This window comes from Heptranchias perlo, chromosome 1, assembly GCF_035084215.1.
Source record: "Heptranchias perlo isolate sHepPer1 chromosome 1, sHepPer1.hap1, whole genome shotgun sequence".
Lineage (NCBI taxonomy): Eukaryota > Metazoa > Chordata > Chondrichthyes > Hexanchiformes > Hexanchidae > Heptranchias > Heptranchias perlo.
Window position 1 is genome coordinate 93155915 of NC_090325.1, and position 18986 is coordinate 93174900.

At 39.6% G+C, this 18986-nt stretch overlaps 1 protein-coding gene and 1 long non-coding RNA gene across 3 annotated transcripts in view; both read right to left on the reverse strand.

The window, feature by feature from the left end:
* The window catches only part of ube2kb (ubiquitin-conjugating enzyme E2Kb (UBC1 homolog, yeast)), an 84056-nt gene extending 67844 nt beyond the window's left edge, over nt 1-16212 (reverse strand). The window contains exons 1-2 of one of the 2 annotated variants that reach the window (XM_067988574.1): nt 16147-16212; nt 5803-5896 (exon numbers count right to left, since the gene is read on the reverse strand). Coding sequence is in view for 1 of the 2 variants with exons in the window: in XM_067988564.1 (XP_067844665.1) it covers nt 5803-5896; nt 12168-12230 (157 nt within the window). In the remaining variant the exon portion in view is untranslated. Of the gene's footprint in view, nt 1-5802; nt 5897-12167; nt 12424-16146 lie in introns of those variants that run through there. The other variant, XM_067988564.1, reaches the window with a different exon arrangement.
* A 108-nt stretch (nt 16213-16320) lies between these two features.
* The window catches only part of LOC137324367 (uncharacterized), a 30240-nt gene continuing 27574 nt past the window's right edge, over nt 16321-18986 (reverse strand). The window contains exons 3-4 of the long non-coding RNA XR_010963596.1: nt 18375-18493; nt 16321-17505 (exon numbers count right to left, since the gene is read on the reverse strand). This is a non-coding gene — a long non-coding RNA (uncharacterized lncRNA). The remainder of the gene's footprint in view (nt 17506-18374; nt 18494-18986) is intronic.

Sequence of the window (18986 nt, forward strand, 5' to 3'; positions counted from 1 at the left end):
AAAGTTTTTTTTGAGGGGGTAACTAGCAGGGTAGATAAGGGGGAACCAGTGGATGTAGTACATTTGGATTTTCAAAAGGCATTCCATAAGGTGCCACACAAGAGGTTGTTACACAAGATTAGGGCTCATGGGATTGGGGGTAATATGGATGGATTGAGGATTGGTTAACGGACAGAAAAGAGTAGGAATAAACTGGTCATTTTCGGTTTGGCAGGTTGTAACTAGTGGGGTGCCGCAAGGATCAGTGCTTGGGCCACAGCTGTTTACAATATATATCAGTGACTTAGAAGAGGGTGACCGAGTGTAATATATCCAAGTGTGCTGACGATACAAAGCTAGGTGAGAAATTAAACTGTGAGGAGGATGCGAAGGGATATAGACAGTGAGTGGGCGAGATGGTGGCAGATGGAGTATAATGTGGGGAAATGTGAAATTATCCACTTTGGTAGGAAGAATAGAAAAGCAGAATATTTTTAAAAGGTGAGAGACTAAAAAATATGGTATTCAGAAGGATTTGGGTGCCCTTGTACACGAATCACAGAAAGTTAATATGCAGGTACAGCAAGCAATTAGGAAGGCAAATGGTATGTTAGCCTTTATTGCAAGGGGGTGGAGTATAAGAGTAAGGAGATCTTGCTGCAATTATACAAGGCTCTGGTGAGACACATCTGAAGTACTGTGTACAGCTTTGGTCTCCTTACCTAAGGAAGAATATACTTGCCTTAGAGGGGGTGCAACAAACTTTCATAGATTGATTCCTGGGACGAGAGGGTTGTCCTATGAAGAGATTGAATAGGGTGGGCTGAAATTCTCAAGTTTAGTAGAATGAGGGGTGATCTCATTGAAAGGTATATAATTCTTAGAGAGCTTGACAGGGAAGATGCTGAGAGGCTGTTTCCCCTTGCTGGAGAGTCTACAGCTAGAGGTCGAGGTCTCAAGATAAGAGGTTAACCATTTAAGACTGAGATGAGGAAAATTTCTTCACTCAGAATGTTGTGAATCTTTGGAATTCTCTACTCCAGAGAGTTCTTTGTAATTCTCTACCCCAGATGCTCAGTCGTTGACTATATTCAAGACTGAGATCGATGGACATTTGGACACTTAAGGGAATCAAGGGATATGGGGATGGGGCAGGAAAGTGGAGTGTCAGAGCAAGCTCGAGGCGCTGTATGGCCTACTCTTGTTCCTTTTTCTTATGTAAGATATACCTTTTGCAGGTTGGTGGTTGGGGGGTAAAAGAGAATTTATAAATTTGTGTCGCAGTGTATTTGTAAAAAGCAATGAATAAAATGGGAGAGTAGTATGGTACGGAATTGTGCCACAGCCCTATGAAGGGATGGAACTCAAGTTTGATGCCCCACTCCACTGCATTACTAGCCTCAATCGTTAATATGGGGAAATGCCAGGCAACTATCTATGGAATGAGAAAAGAGTCATTACCAAGCTTTTTAGAGCCCTCCTAGCAGCTACCTAAAAAAAACACTGGAAGAGTGCTTAGAAGCACATCACCCACCACTCTTGATACTTGGTCAAGGGAGAAAACACAGAATTCATACCCTTAAAGTAAACAAAAACAAAAACCAATTATACACTCTTCTTTCTCCCTCCATGCCATGTCATGGAGGAACTTGCTACCACAAGGAGCAGTTGAGGCGAAAAGCACAGAAGCATTTAAGGGGAAGCTAAATAAGTACATGAGGGAGCAAGAAATAGAAGGATATGTTGATGGGGTGAGATGAAAGTGGGAGATGGCTCGTGTGAAGCGTGAGCCTGTTGGGCCGAATGGCCTGTTTCTGTGCTATAAATTCTATGTAATGCCATGATCTTCAAATAAAAGGATAAATTCAGCTCAACCAGAGCTGAGCAGCTCTCGAAGGCAGCGACGTCACAGAGTTAGACAGTGTTATAAGCCCTGTGACTTGTACTCCCTTCAGGAATGGCTCGACACTGGGAGCACTGTATTCAACTTAAAATTTACCTTAAAGATTCATTACACCATTTCGTACATTTTTTGCTAACAAAATGGTGGAATTTTTTTTAACCCCCACCATACTCCCAGTTACGGTTCAGGATTTTCCCCTCCAATATTACTGTCTTGTGATCATGGCAAGAAGGTAGTTTCCATATGCAGACTTGCTCACCTCAGTACTCTTACAGATTCCATGATTGGAATAACATGCTTTGAATTAACAACTAACTGGAGATTCACTGGGGTTCCACCAAAATCTCCTGGCTCTTTCAAAAGGTGAAAAATACCATGCCATCAGAACAATCAATACAGGCTAAAACTAAGATTTTATTTGGAGGGTGAATTTATAGAGACAATGGGACACACCAAGTTACTGAACCAATAAACTATAGTTTACAGCACAGAACGAGGACATTTGGCCCATTGTGTCCATATCATCTCTTTCCTAGAATAATACAAAACTAATTATATTGCTTTGTTCTCTTCACATAACCTAGTATCTTCCATCGCTTCAAATATTTATCCAAACTTTCCTTAAACTATGCAAAGGTCTCTATCTCAACTATTCAATGTGACTAAGCACACCCTGCTCTAGTAACTCTGCAAAGAAATGTATCCTAATCTCCCTCCTCACTGTGACAATTTTAAATTGATTCTTACCCACCACTCTTTCCCTATTCACGCTTTCAAAACCCTTCATGAATGTTAAACGCTTCATTAATCTCCTCTTAGCCTTCCCGGCTCTAATGGAAATAGTCCCAGTCTCTCTGGTCTTTCCTCAACTATAGTTTCTCATCTCTAGCATCATTCTGGTGAAACATCACTATACAAATCGCTACGGCTTTAATGTCCTTTCTATAATGAGGCAACCAAAATTGCACAACATACTCTAACTGAGGCCTAACCATTGCCTTATATTTATTACCTTTACTCTTGTTCTCTACACCTCTTAAAACTTAAAATGCTATTGGCCTGGACATGGTTTTATATTTATTTGCACTCAAGTATTATATATTTGAACACCTATGTCTCCTTTTTCATCCACACCCTTCAATGTCTATCTAAAGTGTATACTCTTTCCTTACATTTTGGAAGGAATTACCTCACACCTCTCCACATTAAACTGCATCTGCCACCCTTCTGCTAATCTTTCTATGCCCTCCTGAAGTCTTCTACCATCCATCTCGCTATTTACCCAACCTCCTACTTTCAGCAATTTCAATTGCACAAGTCCAAATATATGAATGAACCAACACTGACCTCTGGTGTGGACCACTTCCAATCTTTCTCCAATTCAAGCAACATCCATTAACCCCAACATTACCTGTCTGTCAACCAACTTTCTATACCCATGTGCCTGAATTTTTGTAATAAGCTCCTGTGAGACACTCAAAAGCACAATAGTTTTTTAAAAAATCAGTCCATAATGGGGTTAAAATACGCTATGCATTTCTTACACAATTTGATAAACAACAGAACCTTTGAATGAGAGAGTTTTGAATAGACCTTCATAATGCAATGCTGTACGTGGATGACACAAATTTCCAGTATAACTACACAGTTCTGATCTCCAGGCAAAACTAAAGCCTAAGGGACCATTCCCCAGACTAAATCCAAGTTATTTATCATCTAAGATTAACACAATGAGACAGACTACTGCAGAGGTGGATGAGCAGGTGCTCTCACATCATGTAAGTTTCACGACCATGTAATATTCAATTTGCACTTAAAAGCAAACCTCCTCTACAGTGACTAATTTCCAGATCAATCAAACTAGCCAAATCTTAAACAGTACATCTCGAGGTCTCCATTTTGAAAGTAGATAAGGAAAGACAGCTTCCATTTTAACTGCAGTGATCCCCTAAGAACATAAGAAATAGGAGCAGGAGCAAGCCACATGGCCCCTCGAGCCTGCTCCGCCATCCAAGATCATGGCTGATCTTCTACCTCAACTCCTCCTTCCCACCATATCCTCATATCCCTTGATTCCTTAAGAATCCAAATATCTATCAGTCTCATTCTTGAATGTACTCCCTCTGTGGTAGAGAATTCCAAAGATTCACAACCCTCTATAATCTACAGGCTTCAAAAATCCATGTTTGCTGTATCTGACTACCATTTCTCATTTTACCTGATCATCTCAAGCTCCTTTCAATTATGGGTTTGAGCTATGGGTCTTGGTCCTTGACCTAGTTTTTTCAATTTAGAAAAAAAATGAATTTAACCCTCCATGATAAGTGTCCAAAAAGTATTTGGCTGTTTATAAAGTAGATAAGCAACATGTTCACTCTGCTTGCCCATTTAATTGGGGTGGGGACGAGGAAGAGGAGGGACATTGGAATTTAATCTTAAAAGTCAACCCCAAACCCAATGGTGGCATTAACCCAATACCTCTCCAAAGTGACAAATACCAACTGCAATCATAGAATTTACAATGCAGGGAGTAGCCATTCGACCCATTGTGCCCCTGCCACCTCTTCAACCAGAGCTACCTACTCTAGTCCCATTTCCTTTCCCTTTCCACATACTTTTATGGTCTTCCTTCTCAAATGCTTAACCAGAACCCTTGTAAATTATGCTAGTTTGTGTCATTAGCTACTTGTAGTGAAGTACCCATATTGCAATAATCTATTTTTTTAAATTTCTAGCTTCCCCCATCGTTCCTCTAGTGACAATCTTGACACCATTTCCCATTATTATTTGTCAACCAGTGGAAATAAACTTTCAGTTTAACCTTCTCAAAACCTTTCAGAGGTTTTCAAAATTATATCAAACTCCCCCTTAACTTCTCTGTTCCTGTGAAAAAGCCCAATTTTTTCAAGCCTTTCTTCACAACTATAACCTCACATTTCTGTTATCATTCTAGCAAATTTTCATTTTTATGGCTCTAATATCTTTCCTATGATGGGCAAGGTGCCACAAACAGCACTGAGATAAATGACCAGATAATCTATTTTTGGTGATGCTGTTTGAGGGGTAAATGTTGGCTAGGACACGGAGAACCCCTTGCTCTTCCTCAGATAGTGCAATAGGATCTTTTATCTCCGCCTGAGGGCGGACAGTGCCTTGGTTTAACATCACATCTGAAAGACAGTGTTGCCGACAGTGCAACACTCCTTCAGGATTGCACAGAAATGTCAGTCTACATTGTATGCTGCTACCACTGAAACAAGGCTGATTATATACACACACAAATCACAGTCACTTTATCTATGCAATGAGTTTTCCTCAAAAAATTCAATGGAAGCACAAACTGCCCTTTACAAATCCATGCTGGCTGTTTCTGTTAGCCCATGCCTTTCAAATTGCGCACTAATGTCATTGACTCTAGACGCTCACCCACAACGGAAATGAGACTAATTGGCCTATGGTTTGCGGGGTTATCCTTTTACCCTTTCTAAATAGGAATATAACATTTGCCATCCTCCAGTCCTTTGGGACAATTCACATTTCCAAAGATTTCTGGAAAATGGTTAGTGCCTCTGCTATTTTTCCACCAATATCTTAAGATACATACCATCTGGGCCTGATGACTTTTCTATTTTAGTCCCAGTCTTTCAAACACACGTGAACTACTACTAAGTCTTCCCAAAAAGCTGCAACATTAGCTAGCTTAAGATTAATTTCAGATAATTTAACAAACACTTCCTCTATAAAAATTGGTCACTGAGGAGTGATCTTTTGTTTCTAACCTTCAGGGATATGCAAAAGAATTTTAAACTAGTATCCTTTACTTATAAATAGAATTGGGTACAACTAATACGTTAGTTAATTTAAATTACTCTTATTTAGTGTTCAAAGCTAAAATTTCACAGAATATCACTGGCACTTACCTTCATATGGTGTGTCAGGAGGCCCTGCAATCTCCCCCCTCAATTCTGTAAAGTTTTCATCTACGAGTTCTACTTTTATTTGATTCTTGCTGGTCTTCAAAACAAAAAAGCAAAAAACACCGGATAAGTTAGGTTCCAAAACGCTAGAGTAACAATTATACAGCATGAGCTTTTTTCTTCTTCTCTATTCACATTTTTATCCTATTGGTCAGAGAAAGCTAGCTGCAGACAGACCATGCTAATTAACCTAACTATTCAGAAATAAGAATGAAATACAACAGGATTTCAGAATCTACAATCAACTGAATAGTACTACAGGGAGTTTCTCAGACTTAATGGTGGGTAACATTAAGGAGGGTAACTCTTTTAGAATGCAATTTTACTCAGTAAAAGATAACTTTAAAAAAGTACTTAGAAGTGGCATTGCTTTTGTATTAATCCTGCCCAGAGGTTCTGAAGAGATTTGGATTTCATTTAACTGAGCTACAAACAAATGATTAACTACAACACAAAAACAGTAAAGAGGGTATAAAGTCAAAAGCCTCTTGACTAAATTAACTTTAGGGATATTTTAACTATGTTCAGAAAAGAGCAAGTTTTACCATCAAGGCCTCTTTAAAAAGTTAAAATGAATTTGGATGAATATCCTTTTGCAATTTTTTGTTTAAATGAAAAGTATTGAGGATGCCATCAGTGGTAAAAGGCTGGAGGAGTCACTGAGTCGGAAGTACGAGAGATAAAGATTGGCAAAAAAAGGCTAACTCAGGATACCTCAGCAATCCTGTGGTTTTAACTTTGTATTTTTAACTAGCTCTCACGTGGTTAGGCTCAAATGGTCCTGTTAACTGGTATCGCCAATGGTGTCTTCAGCATACACTATTCAAATAAAAACCTTCAAAAATACAGAAATCAAGGTAACACTGATATCATTCTATGCTTTGGCCTGGATTTAAACCAAGACCCTCCAGTATGGCAGGTAAGAATTCTACCACAACCACCAATGCCAATCATATCAGTCTGTATAGAATAGACATTACTCAATCAAGGCCACTAATTTACAGTAACCGAGTAAGCAAAATTTTATTTTAGTACACTAGATTGAGATTTTTTTTTTACCATGTAAAGGGCATCGCATTCCACAATTCCATCCACTTTTCCATAAAAATCACACTGTTCGACCACAACTGGAGTATTGTATCCAGTGCCGGGCACCACACTTTAGGAAAGATGTGAAGGCCTTGAATGATTCCAGGGATGAGGGACTTCAGTTACATGGATAGACTGGAGAAGCTGGGGTTGTTCTCCTTGCAGCAGAGAAGGTTGAGAGAAGATTTGATAGAGGTATTTAAAATCATGAAGGGTCTAGGCAGAATAGAGAGAAACTGTTCCCATTGGCGGGAGGGTTGAAAACCAGAGGACATAGATTTAAAGTGATTGGCAAAAGAACCAAAGGTGACATGAGGAAAAACTTTTTTACGCAGCGAGTGATTAGGATCTGGAATGCACTGCCAGGAGGGGTGGTGAAGGCAGATTCAATTGTGGCTTTCAACAGGGAACTGGATAAGTACTTAAAAGGAAAAAATTTGCAGGGCTACAGTGAGGGAGTGGGACTGGCTGGATTGCTCTTGCAAAGAGCCAGCATGGACTCGATGGGCCAAATGGCCTCCTTCCATGCTGTAACCTTTCTATGATTCAATAAGTTCACTGGCCTTGCTCACAGTGGTTTGTTCCAGCTTTTAATGAAGTAACTCTCCCTAACATTCTCATCACCTCTCTACTGGCTTGTCTTTGTAATTCCAACTATGAGTCTACAAAGTTAAAGTGGTCCTTCTAGGCTCCCAATAGTTCAGGTGGTAAATATCCAGTCAAGTCAATAAGCTGTGCTGAGTTTATTAATCTCAGCTGAGGTGTCAGTATTACTGGGCTAGAGCAAGGGGGAACAAGAGAGAAAAAAAAACAGCAAATTTTGCAATTCATGATCATTGTCCAGTTACCCATTCAAAAGCGGACATCAAGCAAGAATAGGATCATACTTGGCTGAGTTGCTAGCCCTCACGCACCCCAGTTTAATACCTGTTAACAGTCAAGTGGGAATATACTGAGGGCTGCTGACACCTATAGAACCAGTATGTATTCATGAGTGAGGATAGAAAAACATTGGATCTTTCAGCAACTTATTAACCCATTAGAAAACCTTATGGGAAGGTTGTAGGAAATAAGTAGTCTGCTTTTGAATATTTGTTAGTTTTAGGGCACATTCATGCTACATTGATGGAATTTGGAGCAAACTCTCAAGTTCACTTTGGATTTGGAGGCCTCATTTACGCAGCCATCTGCAAAACTGATCTGGGCTCATGGGGACTGATTTGGTTATGCGTACACTGTGATGTCACAAACAGCTAGGTAAATTTTGGAGGCATTAAAATTATTTTTAACGTAATGGGGGGAAGGGGGGGAACCAACAGAGCAATGATATCTGGGATTTGTAAAAATGTTTCCTCACTCGCCCTGCGGTTGAAGATCTGCGATTTGGGTCTGAAACCACCAGCTGCTGTTTAGACAATTGGGTCTGCGGATCAATTCGATCTGCCACTGGTCCTCTTTACACACCATCTTTAACATTGCTGCAAGGCAAAGCGGTCATGCTGAAGATGGCATGTGAATGCAGTTTAAGGAACAAATGGAAAAAAACAAATTATGAGCCCCTTGTTCAAGGTTTTTTCAAATGTATCTTGCATAGAACTCATTTTATGGAAAAGAAAAAAAAATCACAACTGAGCAATTTTTTTTAAAGTATACAAAAAGAAAAACAGCCATTTTCTGCTGATTATTCTGACCTTGAGGATAAACTAATCTCTTCCCAAGAGATGGCAAGCACCTGCCAATTTATGGAAACTTCCTCCATCAATTAGCCTCTAACTGACCTCAGGGTATGCTTATTAGACCACTTCCCCACAGGGTTTACCTGACAGAGGTTTTAAAGAGACAAGTCTGGATAGCAGCTAAACATCACAACTGTGCTCCATCCACCTTAAGCAACACCAAGGGAGATTAGCTAGTAATATTAAATGTATGTAAAATGAGGTCATAACCTATGAAGTCCTCAGTCAATTATAGTTAGGATTTTAAAAAATGTTAGTACAGTTTATATTGAATACTACCATACAAGAATATCTAAACTGTGTGTAACATGTAAGCAGAACAGTGAAGGAAATGGTGGACTATAGCTAGAAACATTTAAACCAACTAAATGTGATAAACTGAAAAAGAAAACAATTCAGTTTGCAAGCGACGATGAGTTTCTTTCTCCCTGTGAATTCCAAAAATATTGAAGTATCAATCACAAATTTTTGAATGAAGTTATCTATGCAACTTAAAACAAGTTTTTTTTTGGTTAGAATAACTACTTTAAAAATCAATTGGAACCCTGAAAATAATTGGGACTCCAAAACTACAGTACTAAATCAGAATTCTATGCAAGAGGCTAGATTTGAAAACAGCAACCTTATCAAATTCAGAACCATAATGTCAGTAATATAATCAGACAGAAAATCACTAATACAATAGCTACATCAGTTTAACTACAATTTAAAAATTAATATTTGCCGAGTAATAATAGTTCTGAGCCCAGAATTAAAAATCAAACTAACATAACTTTCCTTTAAGAAATTTATCTTTCAATAGTTAATGCATCACATGACTTACATTTCCATAGCATTTCTCAAAGAAAGGTCTCAGTGCTTTATAGGGTGGAGGACAGCTAGCGGACCCCAAGCAGAAGGGAGAAAGGGAAAAAAGGAGGGCTACAAGGGGCAAAAGCACAGTTGAAGGCAAGGGTCTTTAGGACCCTATGAAAGGAGGACGACGGCAAGGTGAAGGTGCTGAAGGAGGGAGTTCCAGAGGGTGGTGGCAAAGTAGCTGAAGGAGTGCTGAATGACAAGTAAGCTAGCGCTAAAGCTGTGGAGGGAACACATGAGGACATACTGCTGGGGGAGATCGCAGGTAAGAAGGGGCAAGCTTTAAAAGTGAGGATGAGAATCTTAAATTCATCTCTGGGGCATGGGGAGCCAGTAGAGCTTGGCAAGGATGGGGAACATAGGGAGATGGGTGAGAACGTGGCCTGGGTGAGCTGACATTTATGGAGAGTGGAAGCAGAGAGCGCTGGAAGAAATCAAACCATGGTCACTTTTTAAAAAGATACTTGAAAGTTAGTATGTTACAATAGTAGAAATAAGTTTTGCAATGTGCAACTGAATTTGTGAATCATTTTCCTGTTGAAGCCTGGATTATCTTAAATCCTTAACAGCAAGTGTATCATACCCATACCCAAAACAGAAGAGTAGGTAAACACTTCTGAAAAAAAAATCTATCGAGGCTTTGGAAGCAAAATACAGCAACTGTGTAGTACTTTCAAACAACATTTGCTTCTTATCTGTTGACTTTCGAAGAGTCTAAACTTTCAGTAATAAATTTGTATTTGCAAATGAGCACTGAACCGATCAGATCATAAGAAACATACTTAGAACAAAGTGACAAGAGATTAATAAAATCCCACTGCACAGCATTAACTGTCAAATGTTTTATTAATAAGCATAGTTTAGATACTTAATTACTTTTACCAAAACACATACAATCTACCAACTTAAAGTGCGCAAACTGCTATTCAGACCGAATGAAAAACCTCATCACATCTCTGGAGAAATGTCTCAAAGCACTCGATATACAACAAATTAGATTTCAAGTGCAGTGATCATTTTTATGTATGCAATGCCATACCTGTGCATTTATGTTAAGGGTACTCCCAGAAACTTTTCACAGTATACATTGTGCATCTTTGTAGTGCACACTGCCTAAAATTCAAAGTAAGAGCTTGTACCGATGTGTTCCCTTTGGAGGGAAGGCACATGCTTTGGTTAATAAAGTAGTCAAAAGTAATAAGTGTGTCAAGCCTGACTCACTCAACTCAGTCAGAAACTTGTGAGTTCAAGGCCCACTCCATGGCATGGCTACACAATCTAGACTAAAAATCCAGTACAGTATTGAGGGATGCTGCATTGTCAGAGGCGCCATCTTTCAAATGAGATGTTAAACTGAGGCTCCGTCTGGCTGTCGGGTGAACATAAAAGATCCCAAGATACTATTCATAGATCAGATACTTCTTCCAGTGAACATTGCTACCTCAACCAGCTTCAATAAAACACAGGTCAACCACCTATTCATTTCATTTGCTGTTTGTGGGACCTTGTTGTGCGCAACTGGCAATCACATTTCAAGAGAAATTCATCAGTCGTGAAGCACTTTGAGGTGTCCTGAGGTTGTAAACAGCACATTGAAATGAAGTTCATTTTTTCTTTTAAATACTCTTAGGGTTACATAATTCTGGTGATGTGCTACACAAAGTGGTGATGCAAGCAGAGCATAAATCAGAACTATAAAGGGTTTTATGCAGCATACTAAGTGTTAGTATTAGTACTCCAAAAAAAATTACCAATGTTTTATAAACTTTAAAATATATGGGGAAGTGCTATTTTTCAGAAAGAAATTAAGTATCAGTTGAGAGCCTAAATATATGCCAAGACAACTAAGTTTTTACCTCAATTAAGTATGTCCACTGCAGAGATGCAAATTCATAACTATCATAAAACTTTATACTGCAGTTTTGGTTAATCCTGCCATTGAATTGCATTACTGTGCTCTCCTCTTTAAACAAAAGGGAAAAGAAAACTGAAGCTAACCATAATGGAGGAAGTGTAACAGTCTGAACTCAAAAACTTGCAAACATAGCAGAAAAATGTCAATAGTGGAAACTCAATATCACCCAACCAGACGATGTCACCTGATACTATTGCACTTTCCTTTGTTTAGAACTGTAAGAATAAAGATTGGCAGAAAAATAAAAATAAAAAACACACCAATCCAACCGAACAAACGAGCCCAACCGTACTAAACGTACCCATTTAACAAATCAATCATTGTGGAGGTGTCTCTTAAGAGCCCCATGCCCAGCACTGCGGTCTAAGAACGTTACACACCTACAACCCCTAGCAACAGCCTGAGCGCTCAAGGCATCCCCCGGACCTCCTGAAATCGGGCATTTCAACCGCTTCGCATCAACCAGACTGTCCCCACAACGCCGATAAACGGCACATTTGACGTTTCAAATATCTTTTTTAAAAAATGACCTGTAGTGAGCCGCGCAACCGCTCCCAGGACTTTCCTGAACCGCCTTCGGTGCCTGTCCGTCAGCCCGGTCCCGTGTCCATCACCATGAACTCCCCCTCCCTCCCTCTGCTCCCTGCGGACGGCCGGACAACGAAGGGAAGGTGAAAGCGGATTAGGTACGAGACGGATGGGGCGAGTCTCACCTCTTCGCTCTTCAAGACCTCCTTAAACTCTCGTTTAATTCGCTGCACTGCGATATTGGCCATTTCGCGACGCGCTGCTCGGCTCGGCCTCGGCTCAGCCTTCCTTACAACATCAGACTATCAGCACGGCCAAAATGGCGGCGCTTCCGCGCAGGCGCACTCCAGCTCTGTCAGGCGAATCGGTCCGCAAGAAGCGCGAGCGCCGGGTTCGGGCTCGCGGCTCACTGACTGGCTGACTCCAAAATGTTGCAGCAGTGCTGTCCTGCTCTAATCTTCATTCAGTAGTTAGGCCGCCAGTAGTACTGCCCAGTGTACACCTGGACAGGGCCAAACCTTCACCCCTCACCCGCACCCGTGTCAAATGACATCTACTGCAACTCCACCTGTCATAATACTCACCCACTTATTCCCCCACCCCCAACCTGTTGATGTAGTTCATATCCGACAAGCTTATTGCGGCTCAGTGAGGAGGATATGTTACGTATCGTGGAGGCCATATGCACTCGGTCGGCAGCCATTGCTTGCGACCTTCTTTGCACCCCAACCCTCGTTGTTGTCTCATGAGCGTTGACGAAAATAATCCAGTTTGTTAATCACTAGGCACACATGGTTCTGCTCAAAGTGATATCAATCCACCTCCCCTTCATCGCTAGTTCTGAATTGTTCACTCAGTTTAAGTGGTGGGATCAATTCTCCAGCTGTGGAACTATTTGCATATCGATCATAAAATCGAGAACAAAATGTCAACCTTTATTTATATTCCGGTAGCGTTGTATTTGTAACCATTACATGCCTTGTGTGGAGCTGTATTCAAGATATCGTAACTAACCAGTAAAAGTGACCTTTTTTCTACCTTGGCCTCTCTTCTGACTGGTCAGACTATCCACTCCACATCTACACTTTTCTGATTTTAAAATGGCACCTTGGTGGTCATTTCAAAAGTGGCAGGAAATATGACAACACGTGCCATTTTCCTGTCCCTAGTTTGTAGTTAACTATGGGAATCTGTATAGATCTTATGGCATTTGCAGAATTATTTAGGGAAAGGGAAATCTTATATTAATTTTTTGAAAATAAACATTTTTATGGAGCATTTGATATCATTTTACTGGTTGAAATCACTTAAAATTGCTGTAGAAACAGTAATACTATGGATGTTTTTTGCAATCCTCACAAAATAGTCAGGACAGCAGGTCTCATTTTTTTACTGTGTTGTTCCTTTGCTATCTCGGGCAGACTACTCCCTTGCTGGGAAGCTACTACTATTATCTGATGAAAGGTCTTCGACCTGAAACGTTAACTTTGTTTCTTTCTCCACAGATGCTGCCTCACTTGCTGAGCTTTTCCAGCATTTTCTGTTTTTATTTCAGATTTCCAGCATCCGAAGTATTTTGCTTTTGCTATTATCCTAAGTTAGCTGCCCTTGTGGAGCCAGAAAATAAGCCTCCAGAAGCACAGAAACCAGAGCTTGATATAAACAAGAGTTCACTTATTGTACATAAAAAGAAACCAGAATATACACATTTAATATAAAACATGGAATTTGGATAGCTTTAAGCACTGTCACCTTATACTTCATATGAGCAGAATCTATAATGCAGTAGTAATTTAAAAGTGGGTATACTGTACATCATGGGTGAAAATTTCCCACTGGGGAAGGACACCGCCCCCCCCCCCCCCCAGATAATTTTGCTTTTTGACACTTTGGTGGATTTTCCAGTATTTTGAAATTTACAGGTAAGGTACAGTAGAGTAGTGGTTATGTCAGAGGAATAGTAACCCAGAGGTTGAGAGTTCAAATCCCATCATGACAAGCTGTGAAATTAAATTCAATACGCCACCAGAAAAAAATGACCATGAAAGCTGCTAGATTATCATAAAAGCCCAACTGGTTCACTAATGCCTTTAAGGAAAGAGGTCTTGCCATCTCTACCTGAAATGTGGTTGACTCTTAATGTCCCCTCAGGCCATCTAAAAATGAGCCATAAATGCTGCTTTGCCAGTATCTAAAAATGGGCCATAAATGCTGCTTTGCCAGTATCACCCACATATCAAGAACAAATAAAATAAACACACAAATACTTTATGATGTGTATATTACACCCTGATGTGTAAATACACACCATTATATTAAGACACACAAAACAATCTCCCCTAATAAGAGCAATTCTCCATAATGAGTAGCCAACTATACAGTCCAGGAAGGCTCGCTACCACCAGCAACAAAAGCCTGCCGGCAACAACATCAGCCAGCCAATCTTAACCAACAACAAGTTACCAGAAGCTAGCCACCAATCAAAAGCAGCTTAGCCCCCTGTCAGCAACCATGAGAACAGAGCCTGTGGGAGGGGGTGGGGCAAGAGAGAAAGGTTGGGACCCTGACCTGTGGAAGAAATTGAAAAACAGAATGCAGAACATTGACTGTTGCAATTATTACTGCTTACCAGGGGTGAAGAAATATGTTAGCAAACCATTGTACAGTACAGAGAGAGTGCATAGATGCACCACCAGTTGAATGTAGAACATGAGGCTGGAAAGTGGTACTTCAGAGCAAGGATACAGGCACCAGAAATAAACAAACAAACCCTCCTTTGCTTCCACCCCAGGTCATTCTGGCACTCTGTGTCTCTCTCCCCAAAATCCTTGCGAGCACTCTGTTCCTTCTCATGTCCATGCCGGCACATTGTCCTCTCCCCAGTCCAACCTGGCATTTTGTTCCCCCCCCCCACCGGTCTCTAGAGCCACTGTTCCCTTCACCCACAATCAATGCTGGCATTCTGTTCCCTCCCCCGTCCATGCTGATAGTTTCTTCCCTACCCATTCCATGGTGGAATGCTGTTTCTTTCCCAGTCCACGCTGATACACCGTTCTCTCCCCCAGTCCAACATGGCATTCTCTTCCCTCCCCCACCGCCCACCCTCCTCCCTTGCCCTCCCACCCCACACCAGACCTTCAAGGCACTGACAAAAGTCTGCCACTGTTTCTAGCTCCACAAAAGTGAGCATATGCTTGTCAACAAAAATTTAAGGTGGGTATACAGCATATACCCAACAATACCTTCCACCACAAGTAGACATTTTAAATGAAGGAACAAAGTAGAAGTAATATTACATTGTAGATTTTACACAAAATGCAGAGTAAATATGATTTTTTTTAAAGGGTCCATTATTTATGAATATGTGATCACTGGACAACAAACAAATAGAAAAACAGCTGAAATTTAAAATATACAGTAAAATGTACAAATTATTATATCCAAACTATGGAATCTTGGATTAAAACTCTGATGTTTTGCTACCTGAATCAGCCAGATACTGGAAATTTATTGGCTGACAACAAAAGTTTGTATCTCTATCGGAAAACTATTGTCACACAAGACTGACTCGCTGAGGAAACTGAATTTATTTCACGTGCTCTCTCAACAATGCCGAACAACATTGATCTTCTAAGCTCTCCAAATAACCAGCTGCTGTGAAGATTTTTGTATTTTCCTGATGGGGAACATTTATGCCTATCAGGATGAAGGATGCCACTTCTGCAGAGTGGAATATATTTCCATCTTTTGTGAGATTGCATCGGTAAATAGAAGATTAAGATTTACTTTTTCCAAAGAGAACAATTTTTTAATCCATTAGTCTTTTCAAACTTCACTGATTTAAAATCTAGAACTATCTTTGTTGCTCTTTCTGAATCTTTTCCACTGCCTCTGTCTTTTTTCAAAAGCATGACAGCCAAAATTCCATGTGGCTTCACCCATGCTTTGCAGAGTGTCTGTAACTGCCCGTGCACCCTATTCTTCTCTATTTGTCCTTGTAGCACTTCCATACACTATGATCATCCTTTCAACGTTTGGTGAACAACTGCATTTTAATGATACAATTTATTTAAAGGCAATGCAATCATTTAGCATGTTCGAAAAATAAAAAGCTGTATTTTTTTTCAAAGCTGGAGTACAGAAAAATAATATTCTGTTATTAACCTTGAATTCTGGCACCCTCTGTTGCACGTTGGTTTCAGTGATGACAGGACGATGCTGGCAAAGGTTCAGTGATTGAACATCATGTTTCCACACTCATGCCTCCGAACTGGAAATAAGATGATGGTCTAATTGAGATGCAAACCACCTCAGAGTGAATAAGAAACAAATATTTTGACTTTTTTGTAATATTGATTTTTTTTTTCAGATACTCAAAAATAAGACCACCATGGGACCTATCATTAAGTATTCCTTTAATAATATATTGTTCACTTTGCAATCACATTTTGTATTTTCAGTACCATTTTATATTTAATGCCATCCATGTTTATTTAGCCCACTTGATACGTTTCTGTAGATGTCCTTGAATTTAATCTCCCTCCTCAGAACATCCTACTTTTTCACACAATTTAGGAACAATTTTAGTCACTACCATCCATTCTAGTGTAAAAGTTTTGAATAGGGCACTTAGTATCTAGTGTCTGTAGGGCAAAAAATGTTTGTAAAGTGTGGCAACATTTTTGACATATCCATAGTGCACAAATCATGATAACTGTTTCAAGACTTCGATCCATCTATCTATTTATATATTAAAGTCTTGAATCCTATCTCTGTCTATCACAATTCAGATATTTTACTTCAAAATGTTGAAAGTATAAAAAACGGAAAGAAATTCATTCATTTCTTGCTGGTTTCTTCTGAACTTAGAAATATCCGTCAATCTGCAAATTTCCCTTGCCAACAACAATTAACCTTAAAATGACCTCAGGATTTGCCTATTTAGAACAATTAGACTTTGTGACCTTAAAGGTTACGGTCAGTTTAACACAGATCCACTGCAGCAGCAAAATAATACATTTTACATTACATTGTATAACTCTCCTATTGTTATAAAACAATGTATCATTCAACTAACCATCAGCAATGCCATGGGAAATCTGCTAGTTTACCAAAAAAATACTACCTGTATTTTATCAATGTTTCTATTTTTCCCTTCAATCAGCCAATGAACAAAAGCAACCAATCAAATCACAGAATTTTAGCATGGTGGCTAGGGAAGTGCCTAAGGATGTTGTCCAAATGGATTTACAGAAGGCATTTGATAAGGTTCCACTCAAGAGATTATTAGACAAAGAGAAAGCGCACAAGATTGGATTTAACTTTGTGACATAGGTCGGTAACTGGTTGAGAGGTCGGAGACAGAGAGTAGGGATAAAAGGTCTGTTCTCAGATTGGCAGGATGTGAAAAATTATGTTCCCTAGGGTTCTGTACTGGGCCGTCAGCTTTTCACAATATATATTAATGACTTGAATATTAAGAGAGATGTATATCCAAGTTTTCAGATAACACGAAATGAGGATCTGAAAAAGACAAATCAGAATATTTTCTTAATGGTGAGAGACGAGGAGCTGTGGAGGAGCAAAGGGATTTAGGTGTCCATGTACTCAAAACAATAAAACTAGTGCACAGGTACACAAAGAGTACAAAAAGGCTAATGGAATGTTGGCCATTATCTCAAGGGGATTGGAATACAAAAGTGAGGAAGTGATGCTTCAGTTGTGCAGAGCCCTGATCAGACCTCATCTGGAATACTGTGTTCAGTTTTGGGCAGCGAATCTCAGAAAAAATATATTGGCCTTGGAAAAAGTACAGAACAGATTCACCAGAATGATACGAGGGCTTAAAGGTTAAATTATGAAGACAGGTTGCATAAACTTGGCTTGTATTCCCTTGAGTTGAAAAGATTGAAGGGCGATCTAAGTGAGGTGTTTAAAATGATTAATGGCTTCAATAGGGTAGATACAGACCAGCTACTTCCTCTAGTTGGGGAATCCAGAACAAGAGAACATAATCTTAAAATTAAAGCTAGGCCATCTAGGAGTGAAATCAAGAAGCACTTTTTCACACAAAGAGTAGTGGAAATCCAGAACTCGCTGCCCCAAAGGGATGTGAAAGCTTGGTCAATTTAAATTTTCAAGACTGTGATAGATAGATTTTTGTTGAGTAAATATATCAAGGGATATGGATCAAGGTGGATATATGGAGTTGAGGTACAGATTAGTCATGATCTAATTGAATGGCAGAACAGGTATGAAGGGCTGAATGGCCTACTCCTGTATCTATGTTGGCTCGTCATCCACCCCACCATTTATACCTAAAAATTAAATTTATAACATTATAAACACATAAAAAAATTAAATTATTCTGAAAAAAATTTTACAAAACCTACCCATAACATTATCCATCCAATGTTAGAAGAAGTTTCTCCACACAGTCCTGATCTTCTCTCTGGTGTTGGGTTTGAGTTCTGCTCCATTCCCAAAACTATCACGTATACCCATGTCTTCTCTGAATGAAGAAATTGAATTACATAGTAGTTACAACTCTCAGAATGCACCAATGTCACTGCAACTGCAATTCACTGCAACTCCCAGAATGCAATTAAGGTTGCTATCTTCTGCTAAGTATATACTGGAAAGTATTTAAGTGGAGTTTATAAATAGAAAGTCATAGCATGCTCTGTGAATGGCCAGTCTTGGTATCAATCATTAATATGTCCTGGAGCTTCAATGATTCAATTAATAAATACCTCCAGCTTTTTGAGGTGTACAACACATTTTGGAGAGGGGAACAAATTACCAAGATTTTCAAGCCACTCACAGAGTGTGTCAGGACATCCTGTTTGTAAGCCTCTGTTACAAATTCTAGTCTGCCAGTCTACTTTCTCGGATACAGTAGCATCAGTTGCTCCCATAAGCGATCTCAGCATCTAAATTTTATGCAAGTTCAGTCACAATGCCTTATATCTACTTATACGATAATATTACCTGGGGGTGTAACA